The sequence below is a fragment of the Bos taurus genome, chromosome 15 (assembly GCF_002263795.3).
Source record: "Bos taurus isolate L1 Dominette 01449 registration number 42190680 breed Hereford chromosome 15, ARS-UCD2.0, whole genome shotgun sequence".
Taxonomy (NCBI): domain Eukaryota; kingdom Metazoa; phylum Chordata; class Mammalia; order Artiodactyla; family Bovidae; genus Bos; species Bos taurus.
In genome coordinates, this window is record NC_037342.1 from 51,375,686 (window position 1) to 51,392,020 (window position 16,335).

Sequence of the window (16,335 nt, forward strand, 5' to 3'; positions counted from 1 at the left end):
GCCTGTGCTCAGTTGCTCAGTCCTGTCCAACTCTTTGCAACCTCATAGACTATAGCCTGTCAGGCTTCTCTGTCCATGAAATTTTCCAGGCAAGAATACTGGAGCAGGTGGCCATTTTCTACCCCAGGGGATGTTCCCAATGCAGGGATTTAACCCACGATCCTGGGTTTCCTGCATTGGCAGAGGGATTTTTACCACCAGTACCACCTGGGAAGCCCTACTGGGACTGGGACTCCAAATCCCTCCCTGGAAGTCCCCAAGTTTCCCAATGGCCTCAGCCTCCCTAGTATCTCAGACCTCTTTGTCAAATATGCAATGGTCTGCATGTTTGTGTCTCCCCAAAATTCATAGGCTGGAATCCTAATGCCTGATGTGATGGTATTAGAAGGTGGGGCCTTTGGGAGATCATTAGTTCATAATTCATGAGCCCTCATGATTTGGGATTGCTGTTCCTATAAAAGACACCCCACAGAGCTCACTAGCTTTTTCAACTTGTGAGGGCCCAGTGGGGAAGTGCTGGCTATGACCAGGAATAGAGCTGTCATCTGACCAGGCTAGCACCCTGATCTCAGACTTTCAGCCTCCAGAACTTTTATATATATATATATTTGTTGTTGATAAGATACCCAGTCTGTAGTATTTTTGTTATAGCAGTCTGAACAGACAAAGATAAAAGGTTTCTTGAACCTTTTCTTAATGATTGCTATAACTCTGCCAATAACACCCCAAATTTTGCATTTCAGAAACAGCTTTCTGTGCCCAGTGCCCAGGAGGAGGGTCGTATGCCCCTTACCTAGACCTTCTCCGGGGCTTGGAAGCTGGTGTTGGTCTCCAGTGACAGCCTCCAGGGAGGAGGAGGGCAGGTTTCTCTTTTATACCACCCCTTGTACCTTTCCCACACAGCTGCTCAGAAATGTGACACTCTCCCATCTATTTCTGGACATCTCTTCTAGGCTCAGGAATACTAGCCTCTGCCCAGGGTGTTCTGGGCAAGAGCTCTTCCCATGAAAAAAGCGAATCCCTGAACCCAGAGAGAAATCAAAGATCCAGGCTGGAACAACTGTCTCCTAATTGGGTTTGCTCCTGCATTCAGCATCCCTGGCCTCAGGGAGTATCTCCTCATTGATCCTTTCAGGTGATGGAGACTCATTTGAGGAGTAAGGAGAGATTTCTGAGTAGAGAGTGAGTCCCAGCTGCAGTGCTCTTGGTCATGTGATCTTGGAGGACTTTCCACTTCACTCTAGACCACTGTTCAATGACTAGATTTGAGTCCATCTCTTGGGGTCTTTCTTGGGGTGCCAGGTCTCAGGATAAGTGAAGCAATTCCCCAAAACCAGAGAATGGAGAGAGGAGGAAACTCTGATACCAGATCTGGTCCCGTGTTGTGTCCCTGCAGGCCTAGCTATCCAGACAGTATAGTATCTTCTGTTCCAGCAATTGCCAATTCTCAGGACCCTCTAGGGGGAGAGGCAGGCAGGATATGTAGATGAGTTGCTGTTTTTTCACAGTAATGGAGAACAGCAGAGTGACTCCTGATTTTCTGATTTTGGAGTGCTTTGGGGAAGCCAGTCTAAATTAGAAGGGGATGAAGAACTTGTCTGGATTTGTTGTGTTTGCCTGAGGAGCAGTCCGGTTTCGGGACCACGTCTCTTCTTCTTCGTTTGGTCATGCTTCATGGTTTGTGGGATTTCAGTTCCCTGACCAGGGACTGAACCTGGGCCACAGCAGTGAAAGCCTGAAATCCTGACCACTGTGGCACCAGGGAAATCCCTGGGATATGCCTCTTTTCACCTCCCTCCCCACCCTCCCATAAGCCTGGACACAGTTTATCTTCCTTTTTGATCTACAGGAAGAATTTCTGGAGGAAATGGGATTCTAGGTGAAATTTTTTACTTGTCTGGCAACCTAAGTGGGTGGGGGAACAAAGATAGGGCTAAATTAATGAGCCAGAGCAGGACAAGTCCCCGGGGTGAGTTTAACTTTCTTCGCCCTTCTCAGACACAGCAGGCGGCAGGCACATCTCTTAAATCCTGGATTCTGGACCCCCAGGTCCTTGGACACTCTGAAAGAGGAATCCTGCCACTCCAAAAGCTCATGCTGCCAGAAAGCTCTTCCCTGAGCTGCTGACTGATGGGAGCATCCAAAACACAGAGCTAGGGTATTTATAGGCAAGCCCAGGGAGGTGAGGGGAAAGGCTAGTGTTTATAAACATAGGTCACCTGAGTCTGAGAGTCAGGGGACTGAGGGTCTGTGGAGGGCCGAGGTTGGCCCCTGAGGATGTGAGAGAGAGCTCTGCATCTGGGCAAGGCTTACTGAAGGGAAGGGGCTTAAAGAGAAAGGAGAAGGGTGGGGGCCCCTCAAATGCAGGAGTACACGTGACCCAAGGAGTTGGCCGTATGCAAATTGTATGCAAATAAAGGAGCACACAAGAGGTGAACTCTCAGCAGGTATAACTTTCTTGGTCCTCTCAGACTTCTGGTGTGGAGGCTGGGCCTTGGCAGTCACAGATTGCCTGAGGGAAAAACACTTCTCACAGTTCTCTTGCTGTGTGTAGCCTTGGTCTTGCTAGGAGACAAAGAAGGTCCTGGAGAAAGGCCTCGCAGTCCAAGGCAAGGGGAGTTATAGCTCTGGGCCCTGCTCCCGCTGGGTGTCTGTTGTCAGGGAAGGGAGGTGTCGGGTCACTGCCTGGGTGGGGGGCTGTAGTTAGCCATGGACACTGTAGATCAGCGGGACACAGGGGACAGGAGATAGTGCAGCTCCTGAGCAGACCCCAGGGCCTGCCACCCAGAACTGTCAGCGCTCCTTCTTGTTTTTGGCCTGCTACCAAATCCAAGGTCGCTCTGCTAGCCACACAACAGCTCAATAAATTGAGAAAGGAAGTGCTGAGACAAGGAATACGACTTTATGTGGAAAGGCAGCTGACCAGGAAAATGGCAGACGAATGTCTCAACTAACTATCTTATAGGGATTTGTATTGCCAGGTTATTTTTTTTTTTAACGGCAGAGAAAGCGAGGTGAGGAATAAAGTAAAAAGGCAAAACAGAGAGGGAGAGGCTGGGCAGAAGTAAAGTAAAAAGCGCCCTGAGTTTTGCAAAACATCTCGGAGGAAATGCCTAGCCTATGGAGAAGATATGTTAATCTCTTCTTTTTTGCAGCCATTCACTGGCATGGGAGTTAGATTATTTTCCTGTGAGCTGAACAGAGGTACTTTAGTTTAATAGTCAGGCTGAGAAGCAGGGTTCTCTGAGGCAGGATTTCGTGTATAATTATAAAATCTGAAGCAACAAAAAGCAAGTCAAAGAAACAGTTCCATCCTAGAGTTAGAGCTGACTAGGAGAAGGCAATGGCACCCCACTCCAGTACTTTTGCCTAGAAAATCCCATGGACGGAGGAGCCTGGTAGGCTGCAGTCCATGGGGCTGTGAAGAGTTGGACATGCCTGAGCAACTTCACTTTCACTTTTCACTTTCATGCATTGGAGAAGGAAATGGCAACCCACTCCAGTGTTCTTGCCTGGAGAACCCCAGGGATGGGGAAGCCTGGTGGGCTGCCGTCTATGGGGCCGAAGAGTCGGACACGACTGAAGCAACTTAGCAGCAGCAGCAGCAGCTTCCTTCTAACAGGCCTGGGCCGCCTCCAGTTGGGCCTCTGACTCCAGGCCCCGCCTGACTCTAAGTAGAGCCAAATCACCTCCCCTCCTCAACCCCCACCCCTGCCTTTATCATTCCTGTGCAGATGGCTCTAAGCAGTCCGGGAACCGGGCGGCAGTGAACAGAGACCAATGTTGTGCTGGGTGGAGGTGGGGGATGTTATAATCCAACCACACCCACTCACTCAGGCGGCGCTCTTGGACCTGCCCACGCCCTGCCCGGCCAAGTCCTGGGCCAGGGACCCTTCACACAGAGAAGAAAGGCTCCAAGTCTCTGTCACCATCCCAGCAAAACTGAGACTCCACCATTGCTGGTCCCACCCTCAACTGGATCTCACGCTCCAAGTGTCTCTGAGGATAATGCTGGCGGCTCTGCTGATCTCCCTCAGCTGCCTCAGCCTCCACACCCTGGGCAGCCATGGGCAGGCAACTGGGGAGAGCCTTCTGCTGCAGCAAAGGGAACACTTGTGGAGTGGGGGAAACCCAGGGCCTGACTCCTCAAAGATCCCTCCCAGGGATGCTTCTCTAGGATGCCATCCTCTGAATCCTCTTCTCAGGAACCTCCACCCCTGCAGGGAGCCCCAAGTTCCCATTCCATCTCCCAGAACCCCACCTCCACCCACTGGTCCTCCTCTGACCCCTCCTGCCTTCATACCCTCCTCCCTCGGGACAGCCTCCAGCTTCCTCCTCTCACTTCCCATCTCCCACCCATGGCCCAGCCTGCACACTCTCCTTAAGGTTACCTGTGTATGGCCCTCCTGCAGCCCCTCCCAGACCAGGGCTTGACCTCCTCCCCACTCCTACCCAGGCTGGAGAATGCAGGCTTCTAGAGCAGGAGAGGACTGAGTCTCAGAGCTGACAGGGACATGGTGTGGTATCTACACACCTGTGTGGGAGAGGGAAAGAGTCAGTCTGGGCATGGGGTCAGGTCATTGGAGATTGAGTGTATATTTGTATGTCATCCGCACAGTAAGTCTCAGAGCCAGAAATGTGCTTGGAAGTCATCCAGCCCCACATCCGAAGTGCAGGAACCTCTCTAATAATAAACGACCCTCTTAGTTAGTACATAGAGAGGATCTATACGTGGTCCTGACAATAACCCTGTGAAGTCAGGAAGTATCCTCAGTGTATAGGGGGAGAACCTGAAGCCCAGAAAAGTTGAGATTTGCCCAAGATCTCACAGTCAGTAGCTGGAGAATTCAGAACTGAACCCACATCTGTCTGATTTCAGTGCCTATTATTTAAGTTTTTGAGCTCTTGACAAAGTTCACACTCTAGATATTTGAGCATAAAAATGAGATTCTGTGTTTCTGAACTGAACTGCCCACAGGACCTCTGTTCAGTACCCTGAATTTACATGTTTTCCTGTGTGGCTCCTCTCTTTCTTTTCTCCATATGCCCAGGATATTACCTCCAAGGACCTGGATCTGGCTCCAGACACCTTTGATGATTCCTATGTGGGCTGCTTGGAAGAGATGGAGGAGGTGGCAGTCCATCTGCTACAGAGGGAGATGGTCCACCACACCTGGCTGTGGGATGCCTGGGAGACAGCTAGGAAGTATTGGGAGCAAAAAAGTCCAGGGCTCAGCCCGCCTCCGGGCTTCAAAACCGAGCATGGAATCGCCATTGTGCTCTATACCAACTCATCCAACACTTTGCACCAGAAGCTGAACGAGGCTGTGCAGACAGGCGGTGGCTCCTGGGAGTCCTACATGAACCAGTTCCACTTCAAGGCCCTGCATTTCTACCTTACCCGGGCCCTGCAGCTGCTGCAGGGCAGTGGGGTCTGCAGCAGGGAACCCGGGCAGATGGTATTCCGAGGCGTGCGCACAATTCGCTTTGAACCTAAGAGGCTGTGGGACTCTATCCGCTTTGGCCAGTTTGCCTCCAGCTCCCTGAATGAGGCAGTGGCCCGCAGTTTTGGTAATACCACCTTCTTCTCCCTAAGAACTTGCTTTGGGGCCCCGATCCAGGACCTATCTGTCTTTCCGGAGCAGCGTGAGGTGCTGATCCCCCCACATGAAGTCTTCGTGGTTACTGATTTCTTCCAGAACGAAACCCACAGCCTGGTGACTCTCTCCAGCACCAATCACATCTGCAGCCACTTTAACTGCGCCTATCTGGGTGGTGAGCCATGCATGAGGGAAGCAAGACTGGCAGGAGACCCCTGGTTGACTTAAATGTCTAGGGCCTTTCAGGAGACCCATGTGACTAATGGGGAAGTTGAAGGCCAGAAATTAGCTGAAGTTATTTTCTTTGTCTCAGGTTCAGCCACTCAGACAAGGCCCCATGGGGTTTACTGCATGTGTGAATATTCTCAGATGATTCTCTAAATGTCCTCAAAATGTTCTTCTGCTATACAGTCTAATAGACCAAAATACCTAGTTAAGGAGGATGCTAAGCAGAGGAAAGTGGCAGGAGTGCGGCTTCAGGAGGCTCTGGGTGTAGTGGGGCTGACAGGACACACGGATGCTATTCCCCAGTGCTGAGGAAGGGACCCAGGGATTGGGGCCAGGGTGGGGCAGGGATGGAATGGCAAACGGGGAAGATTTCTTGGGAGAAGGAGGAGGAATGGGAGTCAGAAGTATATTTGGGAGAAGGGAAAGCTGGATTGAGATGGGACATGGCTTTGCCAGGGCTTGGTGGGAAGGGAAGTTTGGGATGTGAGGGTTTGTCTACGTGGAGGCCTCACTGTGCTGTCTGTTTCAGGGAGGAAGAGGCCGAGATGTGAGTCTGTGCCAAGTGAGTCACCCTCCTGCCCCTCTTTCCCTTGCTTTGACTCCCCTGGCCCTGCTGACCATTCACTGCCTTTTCTTCTTTCTCTAGCAGGAGGGCAGGCAGACTCACTCTCCAAGGGGGCCTTCTCTCTGCTTTCCTGGCAGACCCTGCTCTTGGCCTCTTGGGGATTCTGGCTCTTAGAAACAAGGATCTGAAAGTTCAGGACCTGCCACTTAGGAGTCCTGGGACCATGTGACCTCCATATGAAGAAGGGAGGCTTTGAAGAGCCTGGAGAAGCAAGAAGGTGGTTTCAGACCCAGACTTAGCAGCTATGTCTCCAACCAGGATGTCGGGGGATGCTGCACTGTGATGACATCAAATTTCATGTTTGGTGTGGGGATCAGAGTGTTGGGAAGGGCCTGGAAGGCCAGGAAGTGGAGGCACTGGCAACCCCTTTTCCTCTCCCAGATGCTACCCTTCTGTCGTTCCTGTCATCCTGCTCAGGGCACTTCTCTTGTTGGTTTCCCCTCATCCAGGCCTGTGATGAACATTCCGTACTGGGGATGTAGCTCCAAATCCCTTCCTCAGTTCAGTTCAGTTCAGTCGCTCAGTTGTGTCTGACTCTTTGCGACCCCATGAATTGTAGCATGCCAGGCCTCCCTGTCCATCACCATCTCCCGGAGTTCACACAAACTCACATCCATCGAGTCGGTGATGCCATCCAGCCATCTCATCCTCCATCATCGCCTTCTCCTCCTGCCCCCAATCCCTCCCAGCATCAGAGTCTTTTCCAATGAGTCAACTCTTCACATGAGGTGGCCAAAGTACTGGAGTTTCAGCTTTAGCATCATTCCTTCCAAAGAACACCCAGGACTGATCTCCTTTAGAATGGACTGCTTGGATCTCCTTGCAGTCCAAGGGACTCTCAAGAGTCTTCTCCAACACCATAGTTCAAAAGCATCAGTTCTTCGGTGCTCAGCCTTCTTCACAGTCCAACTCTCACATCCATACATGAGCACTGGAAAAACCATAGCCTTGACTAGACGGACCTTTGTAGGCAATGTAATGTCCCTTCCTAAAAACCCCCAGATTACCCAATGGCCTCAAACCTCCCTAAGTATCCCAAAGTTCTCCATCCAATGTGCAAAGGTCTGAATGGGTCTCCCCAAAATTCAAATGCTGGATCCCTAATGCCTGATGTGATGGTATTAGAAGGTGAGTCATGGGGAAATCATTGGTTCATTAGTTCATGAGCCCTAATGACTGGAATTTTGTTCTTGTAATAAAAGACCCCACAGAGCTCCCTAGCAGCTTCCAACCTGTGAGGACCCAGGGGGAGGTGCTGGCTATGAACCTGGAAAAGCCTTCATCTTACCAGGGTGGCACCCAGATCTCAAACTTTCAGCCTCCAGCCTCCAGAACTGTTAAAAATAAATGTTTGTTGTTGATAAATTACCTGCTTTGTTGTATTTTTGTTATAGCAGCCTGAACAGACAAAGAGAAAAGGTTTCCTGAAACTTTTCCTAATGATTGCTATGACTCCATCACTAACAGCCCATATTTCCTGTTTCAGAAACAGCTTTTCTTGCCAAGTACCCAGGAGGAGGGTCGTGTGCCCCTTACCTAGACTTGCTCTGTGGTGGGGAAGCTGGTGTTGGTCTCCAGTGACAGTCACTGGGGGAGGAGGAGGGCAGGTTTCCCTTTTATGCTGTCAAACCCCACAACATTTGTGCCTCTCCCACACAGCTGCTCAGAAATGTGACGCTCTCCCATCTATTTCTGGATATATCCCCTAGGCTCAGGAATACTAGCCTCTGCTCAGGGTTCTTTGGGCCAGAGCTCTTCCCATGAAAAAGGGAATCTCTGAATCCAGAGACAAATCAAGGATTCAAGCTGGAACAAGTGCCTTCCCACTGGGTTTGGTCTTGCATTCAGTATGCCTGGCCTCAAGGAGTATCTCATTGATCCTTTGAGATGAGCATGGAGACTCACCTGAGGAGCAAGGAGAAATCCCAGACTAGATAGTCTGGGTCCCAACTCCAGCGTTGACTGGCCATGTGATCTTGGAGGACTTTCCACTTCACTCCAGACCATTGTTCGATGACTAGATTTGACTCCATCTCTTGGGGTCTTTCTTGGGGTGCCAGGTCTCGGGATAAGTGAAGCAATTCCCCAAAGCCAGAGGATGGAGAGAGGAGAAAACCCTGATGCCAACAGGTCTGGCCCCGTGTTGTGTCCCTGCAGGCCTATTTGTCCAGACAGTATGGTATAGTACCTTCTGTTCCAGCAACTGTCAGTGCTCAGGACACCCTAGGGGGAGAGGCATCAGGATACGTAGGTGAGATGCTGTTTTCACAGTAACGGAGAATGGGAGAGTGACTCCTGATTTCTAATCTTGGAGAGTTTACGGGGGCCAGTCTCATAGGAAGGGAACAAAAGAACTTGTCTTGATCTTCTGTGGTCTTTGACAAGCAGTCTGGTCTTTTGGACTGCCTCTCTCCCTTTTTGTTTATGCTCTTTGGTTTGTGGGATCTCAGCTCCCTGATCAGGGATTAAACCTGGGCCACTGCAGTGAATGCCTAAATCATAACCCCTAGGCCACCAGGGAACTCCTTGGGATGCCCCTCTTTTCATTTCCCTCTCTCAACCCTGGACACAGCTTGTCTTCCTTTTTGGTCTACAGGAAGCAGGATGCTAGGTGAAGGAAATTTTTTGTCTGGCAAACCTGAGGGGATAGGGGAAAGAAGATGGGTCTGAATTAAAGAGCCAGACCAGGACAAGGCCCTGGGGTGAATCGAACCTTCTACGCACACTTCAGACACAGCAAGTAGCAAGTACATCTATTAAATACTAGCTTCTGTCCTTGTCCACTCTGAAGTCCTTGTCCACTCGGAAGGAGGAATCCTGCCACCCCCAGAGGCTCACGCTACCAGAAAGCTCCTCCCAGAGCTGCTGACCGATTCCTCAGCTGGCCCCTTCTCTCATTACCTCCTGCGAGGTATCCAAAACTCAGAGCTAGTGTATTTATAGGCAAGCCCAAGGAGGTGAGGGGAAAGGCTAATGTTTATAAACATGGGGTCGCCTGAGTCTGAGAGGTCAGGGGACAGAGGGTCTGGAGAGGGACAAGGCTGGCCCCTGAGGATGTGAGAGAGAGCTCTGCATCTGGAGGAAAGGGAAGCTCACTGGAGGGAAGGGGTATAAACAGAAAGGAGGTGGGTGGGGGCCATTCAGATGTTGGACAACATGTCACCCAACTGTTGGCCGTATGCAAATTGTATACAAATAAATAAGTGGAATAAACTATATGAAACAACTGACTGGTTCAAAACTGAGAAAGGAGTACAACAAGGCTGTATATTGTCACCCTGTTTATTTAACCTCTGTGCAGAGTACATCATGTGAAATGCTGGGTCGGATGATTTACAAGCTGGAATCAAGATTACCAGGAGAAATACCAACAACCTCAGATATGCAGATGATACCACGTTAATGGCAGAAAGTGAAGAGGAACTATAGAGCCCCTTGATGAGGGTGAAAGAGGAGAGTGAAAAGGTCACCTTAAAAACTCAATATTAAAAAAACTAATATCATGGCATCCAGTCCCATCTCTTCATGGCAAATAGAAGGGGAAAAGGTGGACGCAGCAACAGATTTTCTCTTCTTGGGTCTAAAATCACTGCAGATGATGACTGCAGGCATGAAATTAGAAGACAATTGATTCTTGGATGGAAAGCTATGACAAACCTAGCGTGTGTGTGTGTGTGTGTGAGTCTCTCGGTTATGTCCAGCTGTTTGCGACTCCACAGACTGTAGCTCACCAGGCTCCTCTGTGCATGGAATTTTCCAGGTAAGAATACTGAGGTAGGTTGCCATTCCTTTCTTCAGGGGATCTACCCTACCCAAATTCTTCCACACTGGGGGCAGATTCTTTACTTTCTGAGCCACCAGGGAAGCCCACGAGAAACCTAGACAGTATATTAAGAAGCAAAGACATCACTTTGCCGACAAAAGTCCGTATAATTAAAGCTATGGTCTTTCCAGTAGTTATGTATGGATGTGAGAGTTGGACCATAAAGAAAGCAGATGGCCAAAGAATTGATGTTTTTGAACTGTGGTGTTGGAGAAGACTCTTCAGAGTCCCTTGGACAGCAAGGAGATCAAACTAGTCAATCCAAAAGGAAATCAACCCTGAATACTCATTGGAAAGACTGATGCTGAAGCTGACGCTCCAGTACTTTGGCCACCTGATGTGAACAGCCAACTCATTGGAAAAGACCCTGATCCTGGGGAAGATTGAAGGTAGAAGGAAAAGAGGGCAACAGAGGATGAGATGGTTGGATGGTATCACCGATTCAATGAACATGAACTTAGGCAAACTCTGGGAGATAGTGAGGGACTGGGAGGCCTGGCATGCTGCAGTGCACGGGGTCACAAAGACTTAGTGACTCAAGGACAACAACAGTGCACAAGTGGTGACCTCTCAGCAGGCAGAGCCCTCTGGGTTCCCTTGGCCTAGTGCCTTGGAGTTCCAACCATGGCCGAAAGGGCCCACCCAAGGGACAGACCACATCTCACAATTCTCCTCCTCTAGCTCTGGTTTGCAGGGAGAAAAGTATCCTGGAGATAGACCTCGCAGTCCCTGGGAAGGGAAGTTACAGCTCTCAGCTCGGTTCCCCCCACCCCGCTGACTGTTGTTGGGGAAGAGAGGTATGGGTATCAGGTTACTGTTTTGATGCTATAGTTAGCCTCGGACTTGGCTGACCCTAGGGACTCCCGGTTCACAGCACAGCGCAGCACCTGTGCAGACTTCAGCCCCTGCCATGCAGAAGCTTCAATTCTCCTTCCCTCTCTCGACCTGTTACCAAGTCCAAGCTCGCTCTGCTTGCCGCCTGACAGGTCAATAACTCTGAGAAATGAAGTGTTGAGGCAAGGAATATGACTTTATTGGAAAGTCGGTTGACTGAGAAGATGGCAGACTAATGTCTCAAATTAACTACTTATGGGGTCCGTATGCCAGGTTCTTTTATAAAAGAGCGGGGTGGGGGAGGTGAAGAACAAGGTAAAATGGCAGAATAGAGAGGGGGAGGCGGTGAGGAAGTTAACCTTTCAGGAAACACCCAACCTGTAGAAAAAGTGTGTTAATCTCTCCTTTTTTTGCAGCCATTCACTGGTGGAAAGGTCAGCTTCTCTTCCTGTGAGTTGAACAGAGGTATTTTAGTTTAATAGTCAGGCAGAGGGGCAGGGTTCTCTGAGGCAGGACTGTATGTATGATTATAAAAACTGAAGCAACAAAAAGCAAGTCAAAGAAACAGTTCCATCGTGGAATCAGAATTGACTCTTCCTTCTAATAAGCCTCTGCTGCCTCCAGGTGGGTCCCTGACCCCTGTCCCCTCCCCACTCCAGCAGAGCCATCATTACCCTTCTACTTTATCATTCCTGGGCAGATGGCTCTGAGAACTCCAGGAATCAGGAAGCGGGAGCACAGGCTATGGTTGTGCTGGGGTGGAAGTGGGGGATGATATGATCCAAGCTGAGTCCACTCACTTAGACGTGCCCTTGGACCAGCCCGTGCACTGCCGGGCCAAGTCCTGGACCAGGGATCCCTCACACCAGAGAAAAAAGGCTCCAAGTCTCTGTCCCCCAGCCCACTGAAGCCAAGAAAGACCATCGCTGGTCCCACCTTCATCTGGATATCACCCTCCAAGAATCCAGCAAGAATGATACAGGCAACTCTGCTGATAAGCCTCAGCTGCCTCAGCCTCTACACCCTCGGCAGTGGTGTCCGCCACTATGACCCTGGGCAGGTAACTGGGGAGAGCCTTCTGCTGCAGCAAAGGGAATACTTGGTGGGGTGGGACCCAGAGCCTGACTCCTCAAAGATCCCTCCCAGGGACGCTTCTCTAGGATGTCATCCTCTGAATCCGCTTCCTCTCAGGAACCTCCACACCCTCAGGGAGCCCCAAGTTCCCACTTCATCTCCCAGAACCCCACCTCCACCCACAGTTCCTCTTGTGACCCTCCTGCCTTCATACCCTCCTCCCTCGGGACAGCCTCCAGCTTCCTCCTCTCACTTCCCATCTCCCACCCATGGCCCAGCCTGCACACTCTCCTTAGGCTTACCTGTGTATGACCCTCCTGCAGCCCCTCCCAGACCAGGGCTTGACCTCCTCCCCACTCCCAGCCCAGGAGGATGCAGGCTTCTAGAGCAGGAGGACTGAGTCTCAGAGCTGACAGGGCCCTGGTGTGATATCTACATGCCTGTGTGGGAGAGGGAAAGAGTCAGAGGCTGGACATGGGGTCAGGTCATTGGAGATTGAGGGCATACATATTTGTATGTCATGCCCACACAGTCTTAAAGCCAGAATGGTGCTTGGAAGTCACCCAGCACCACATTCCACCAAGGGCAGGAACCTCTCTAATGATAGATGACCCCTTTTAGTTAGTTAAGATCTATATGCAGTCCTGACAATAACCCTGTGAGGTTGGAAGTATACTGACTTTATAAGTGGAGGACCTGAAGCCCAGAAAAGTTAAGAGACTTGGCCAAGATCTTACAGGCAGTAGGTGGTGAATTCAGGATTTGAACCAATGTCTCTCTGACTTCATTGCCTGTTATTTAAATCCTTGAGGTCTTGCCAAATATCAGACTTCAGATATTTGAGCATAGAAATGAGATTCTGGGTTTCTGAAATAATCTGTATCCAGGACCTTATCCAGTACCCTGAACTTATACCCTTTTCTGTGTGGCCCCTTTCTTCCTTACCTCTGTATGCCCAGGGTGTTACCATCCAGTACTTGAGCCTGGGTCCAGATACATTCGATGATGCCTATGTGGGCTGCTCGGAGGAGATGGAGGAGAAAGCAGTGCTTCTGTTAGAGAAGGAGATGGCCAACCATACTCGGTTGCAGGAGTCCTGGGAGACAGCCCAGAAGGCCTGGGAGCAAAAACATCCAGGGCTCACTCTGCCTCCTGGCTTCAGAAGCCAGCATGGAATTGCCATCATGGTCTACACCAACTCATCCAACACTTTGTACCGGGAGCTGAACCAGGCTGTGCGGACTGGCAGTGGCTCCTGGGAGTCCTACATGAAGTACTTCCCTTTCAAGGCCCTGCATTTCTACCTGACCCAGGCCCTGCAGCTGCTGGGGGGTGGTGGGGGCTGCAGCAGGGAACCTGGGCATTAGGTGTTCCATGGCGTCCACAGGATGGACTCAAGAGTGTGGGGGACTCTATCCGCTTGGGCCAGTTTGCCTCCAGCTCGCTGGATGAGGCAGTGGCCCGTGGATTTGGTAGTGCCACCTTCTTCTCTCTAAGGACTTGCTCTGGAGCCCCCATCCAGGCCCTGTCTGTGTTTCCTGAGGAGCGTGAGGTGCTGATCCCCCCATATGATGTCTGTGGTGACGAGTTTCTCCAAGGATGGAAACAAAAGCCTGGTGACCCTCTCCAGCAGTGGTCAGATGTGCAGTCACTTTAACTGCGCCTCTGGGTGGTAAGCCATGCATGAGGGAAGCAGGACTGCCAGGAGGTCCCCAGTTGATTTCAGTCCCCAGGGCCTTCAAGAGACCCACGTCATTAATGAGGAAGTTGAGGGCCAGAAGCTAGTTGGAGATATTTTTCTTTGTGGCTCAGGTTCTGCCAGCTCAGTGGCAGTCAGATAAGTGTTTTCTGCATGTGTGAATATTCTTAGAAGATTCTCCAAATGTTCTCAAAATTTTCCTTCTGCTGCACAGTCTAATAGACCAAAAGAACCTGGTTAAGGAGGGCAATAAGCAGAGGAAAGTGGCAGGAGCACTGCTTCAGATCCCAGGAGGCCGTGGGCGTAGTGGGTTGATGGGACGCACATCTGCTATTCCCCAGTGCTGAGGCAGGACAGAGTGACTGGGCCAGAGTGGGGCAGGGATGGAAAGGCAAAAAGGGAAGATTTACTGGAAGAAGGAGGAGGAAGGGAAGTCAGAAGTATATTTGGGAGAAGGGGAAGATGGATTGAATTGGGAATAGTTGTACCATGGCCTGGTGGGAAGGGAAGTTTGAAGTGTGTGGGACTGTCTACCTGGAGGCCTCACTGTGGTGTCTTTTGCAGAGAAGAAGAGGCTGAGCTGTGAGTCTGTGCCAAGTGAGTCACGCTCGGGTCCCTCCCTTGGCTGTTTGACTCCCCCATGGTCCTGCTGACCATTCACTGCCTTTTCTTCTCTCTCCAGAAGGAGGGCAGGGAGACTCACTCTCCAAGGGGGCCTTCTCTCTGCTGTCCTGGAAGACCCTGCTCTTGGCCTCTTGGGGGTTCCAGCTCCTAGGAGCTGGGCTCTGAACATTCAGTGCCTGCTACTTAGGAGTCCTGGGAACATGTGACCTCCAAAGGAAGAAGGGAGGCTTCAAAGAGCTTGGAGAAGCAAGAAGGTGGTTTCAGACCCAGACTTAGCAGGCATGTCTCCAACCAGGATGTTGGGGGATTTGAGCCCATGGTAGGGTGGAGGGAGCCCTGCTCTGTGGTGGGGACCCCAAGAAAAAGCAAGGGTAGTGCTGTGATGGCTACTCCATTAAACAGTGCTGCAGTATGGTGACATCAAATTTCATGACTGGTTCATTTCATGAGACTGGACTCTGCCCTGCTTTGGTTTTATGGGACTCAGGGACTCAAATGAATGACTTCTTGATCACTTTTAGACATGGTCCAGGTGCAGACCCTTGTCACACACCATAGCCTGCAACCCCAGATGCTTTAATAAACAGAGGTTCCTCACAACAGTCCGGAAGGCAGGAAGGGGGACAGATGGCTTCCTCAGCCATTTGTCTGACAAGAAATGCAGAGCCAGGGAAGGAAGTCAGAGAGGTTGTTTCCAAACCAGAACCCCTGCCCCCCACCCCCCACCCAACCCCCATCTCAGTTCCATCACATTTCTGAAGGAGCTCAAAGTAGGATCCTAAGCCCAGGACGTCGGGTCCCCAGAGCAAGCCATTTCTGTGTGTCTTCTCCCACCAGGGTTCATTTCAGGATTGGCAATCTCAAAACATCATGAGACACAGTTTAACACACTCTGGATGAAAGTGAAGGAGGAGAGTGAAAAGGTTGGCTTCAAGCTCAAATTCAGAAAACTAAGATCATGGCATCTGGTCCCATCACTTCATGGGAAATAGATGGGGAAACAGTGGAAACAATGTTAGACTTTTTTGGGGGGGCTTCAAAATCACTGCAGATGGTGACTGCAGCCATGAAATTAAAAGACATTTACTCCTTGGAAGGAAAGTTATGACCAACCTAGACAGCATATTAAAAAGCAGAGACATTACTTTGCCAACAAAGGTCCATCTAGTCAAGGCTGTGGTTTTTCCTGTGGTCATGTATGGATGTGAGAGTTGGACTGTGAAGAAACCTGAGCACCGAAGAATTGATGCTTTTGAACTGTGGTATTGGAGAAGACTCTTGAGAGTCCCTTGGACTGCAAGGAGATCCAAGCAGTCCATCCTAAAGGAGATCAGTCCTGTGTGTTCACTGGAAGGACTGATGTTGATGCTGAAACTCCAGTACTTTGGCCACCTCATGCGAAGAGTTGACTCATTGGAAAAGACCCTAATGCTGGGAAGGATTGTGGGCAGGAGGAGAAGGGGATGACAGAGGATGAGATGGCTGGATGGCATCACCGACTGGATGGACATGGGTTTGGGTGGACTCCAGGAGTTGGTGATGGACAGGGAGGCCTGGAGTGCTGCAATTCATGGAGTCGCAAAGAGTTGGACATGACTGAGCAACTGAACTGAACTGAACTGAACGGAATGGAGACATTTGCGCTCCAGAGCAGAGACTTTATTGAGGCAAGAAAAGCAGCAGTGGTGCCTATGAAGTGACCCTGCCCTCAGCTCTCTAGGCTGCTCTAGTCAGCAACAGAAAAAGGGACCCTCCCCCTGCATCAGGTCCCCTGGAAGACCATGCTGGGCATTGAGGTCTGCCTCCTGAGGCAGGTCGCCAGCCCCCA

At 50.6% G+C, this 16,335-nt stretch overlaps 2 protein-coding genes and 1 pseudogene across 4 annotated transcripts in view; 2 read left to right on the forward strand and 1 right to left on the reverse strand.

The window, feature by feature from the left end:
* ART1 (ADP-ribosyltransferase 1) overlaps nt 1-13,215 on the reverse strand; it is a 36,902-nt gene extending 23,687 nt beyond the window's left edge. The window contains 1 exon segment of one of the 3 annotated variants that reach the window (NM_001098098.1): nt 794-835. The gene's annotated coding sequence lies outside the window, so the exon portion shown is untranslated. 3 annotated transcript variants of the gene reach the window in all.
* On the forward strand, nt 4,515-7,107 carry LOC112441636 (ecto-ADP-ribosyltransferase 5-like). The gene is made up of 4 exons (XM_059875026.1): nt 4,515-4,522; nt 4,979-5,775; nt 6,358-6,390; nt 6,475-7,107. Exons 1-4 carry the CDS (start codon nt 4,515-4,517, stop codon nt 6,579-6,581), a joined length of 945 nt encoding a protein of 314 aa, XP_059731009.1. The 3' UTR covers nt 6,582-7,107.
* LOC112441512 (ecto-ADP-ribosyltransferase 5-like) lies at nt 9,132-15,979 on the forward strand (annotated as a pseudogene).
* Nucleotides 15,980-16,335: the final 356 nt, after the last annotated feature.

Coding starts and splice junctions, on each gene's coding strand:
- LOC112441636 (XM_059875026.1), top strand. Junction 5,776..6,357: donor TAACTGCGCCTATCTGGGTG/GTGAGCCATGCA, acceptor TGTCTGTTTCAG/GGAGGAAGAGGCCGAGATGT. Junction 6,391..6,474: donor GAGATGTGAGTCTGTGCCAA/GTGAGTCACCCT, acceptor TTCTTTCTCTAG/CAGGAGGGCAGGCAGACTCA.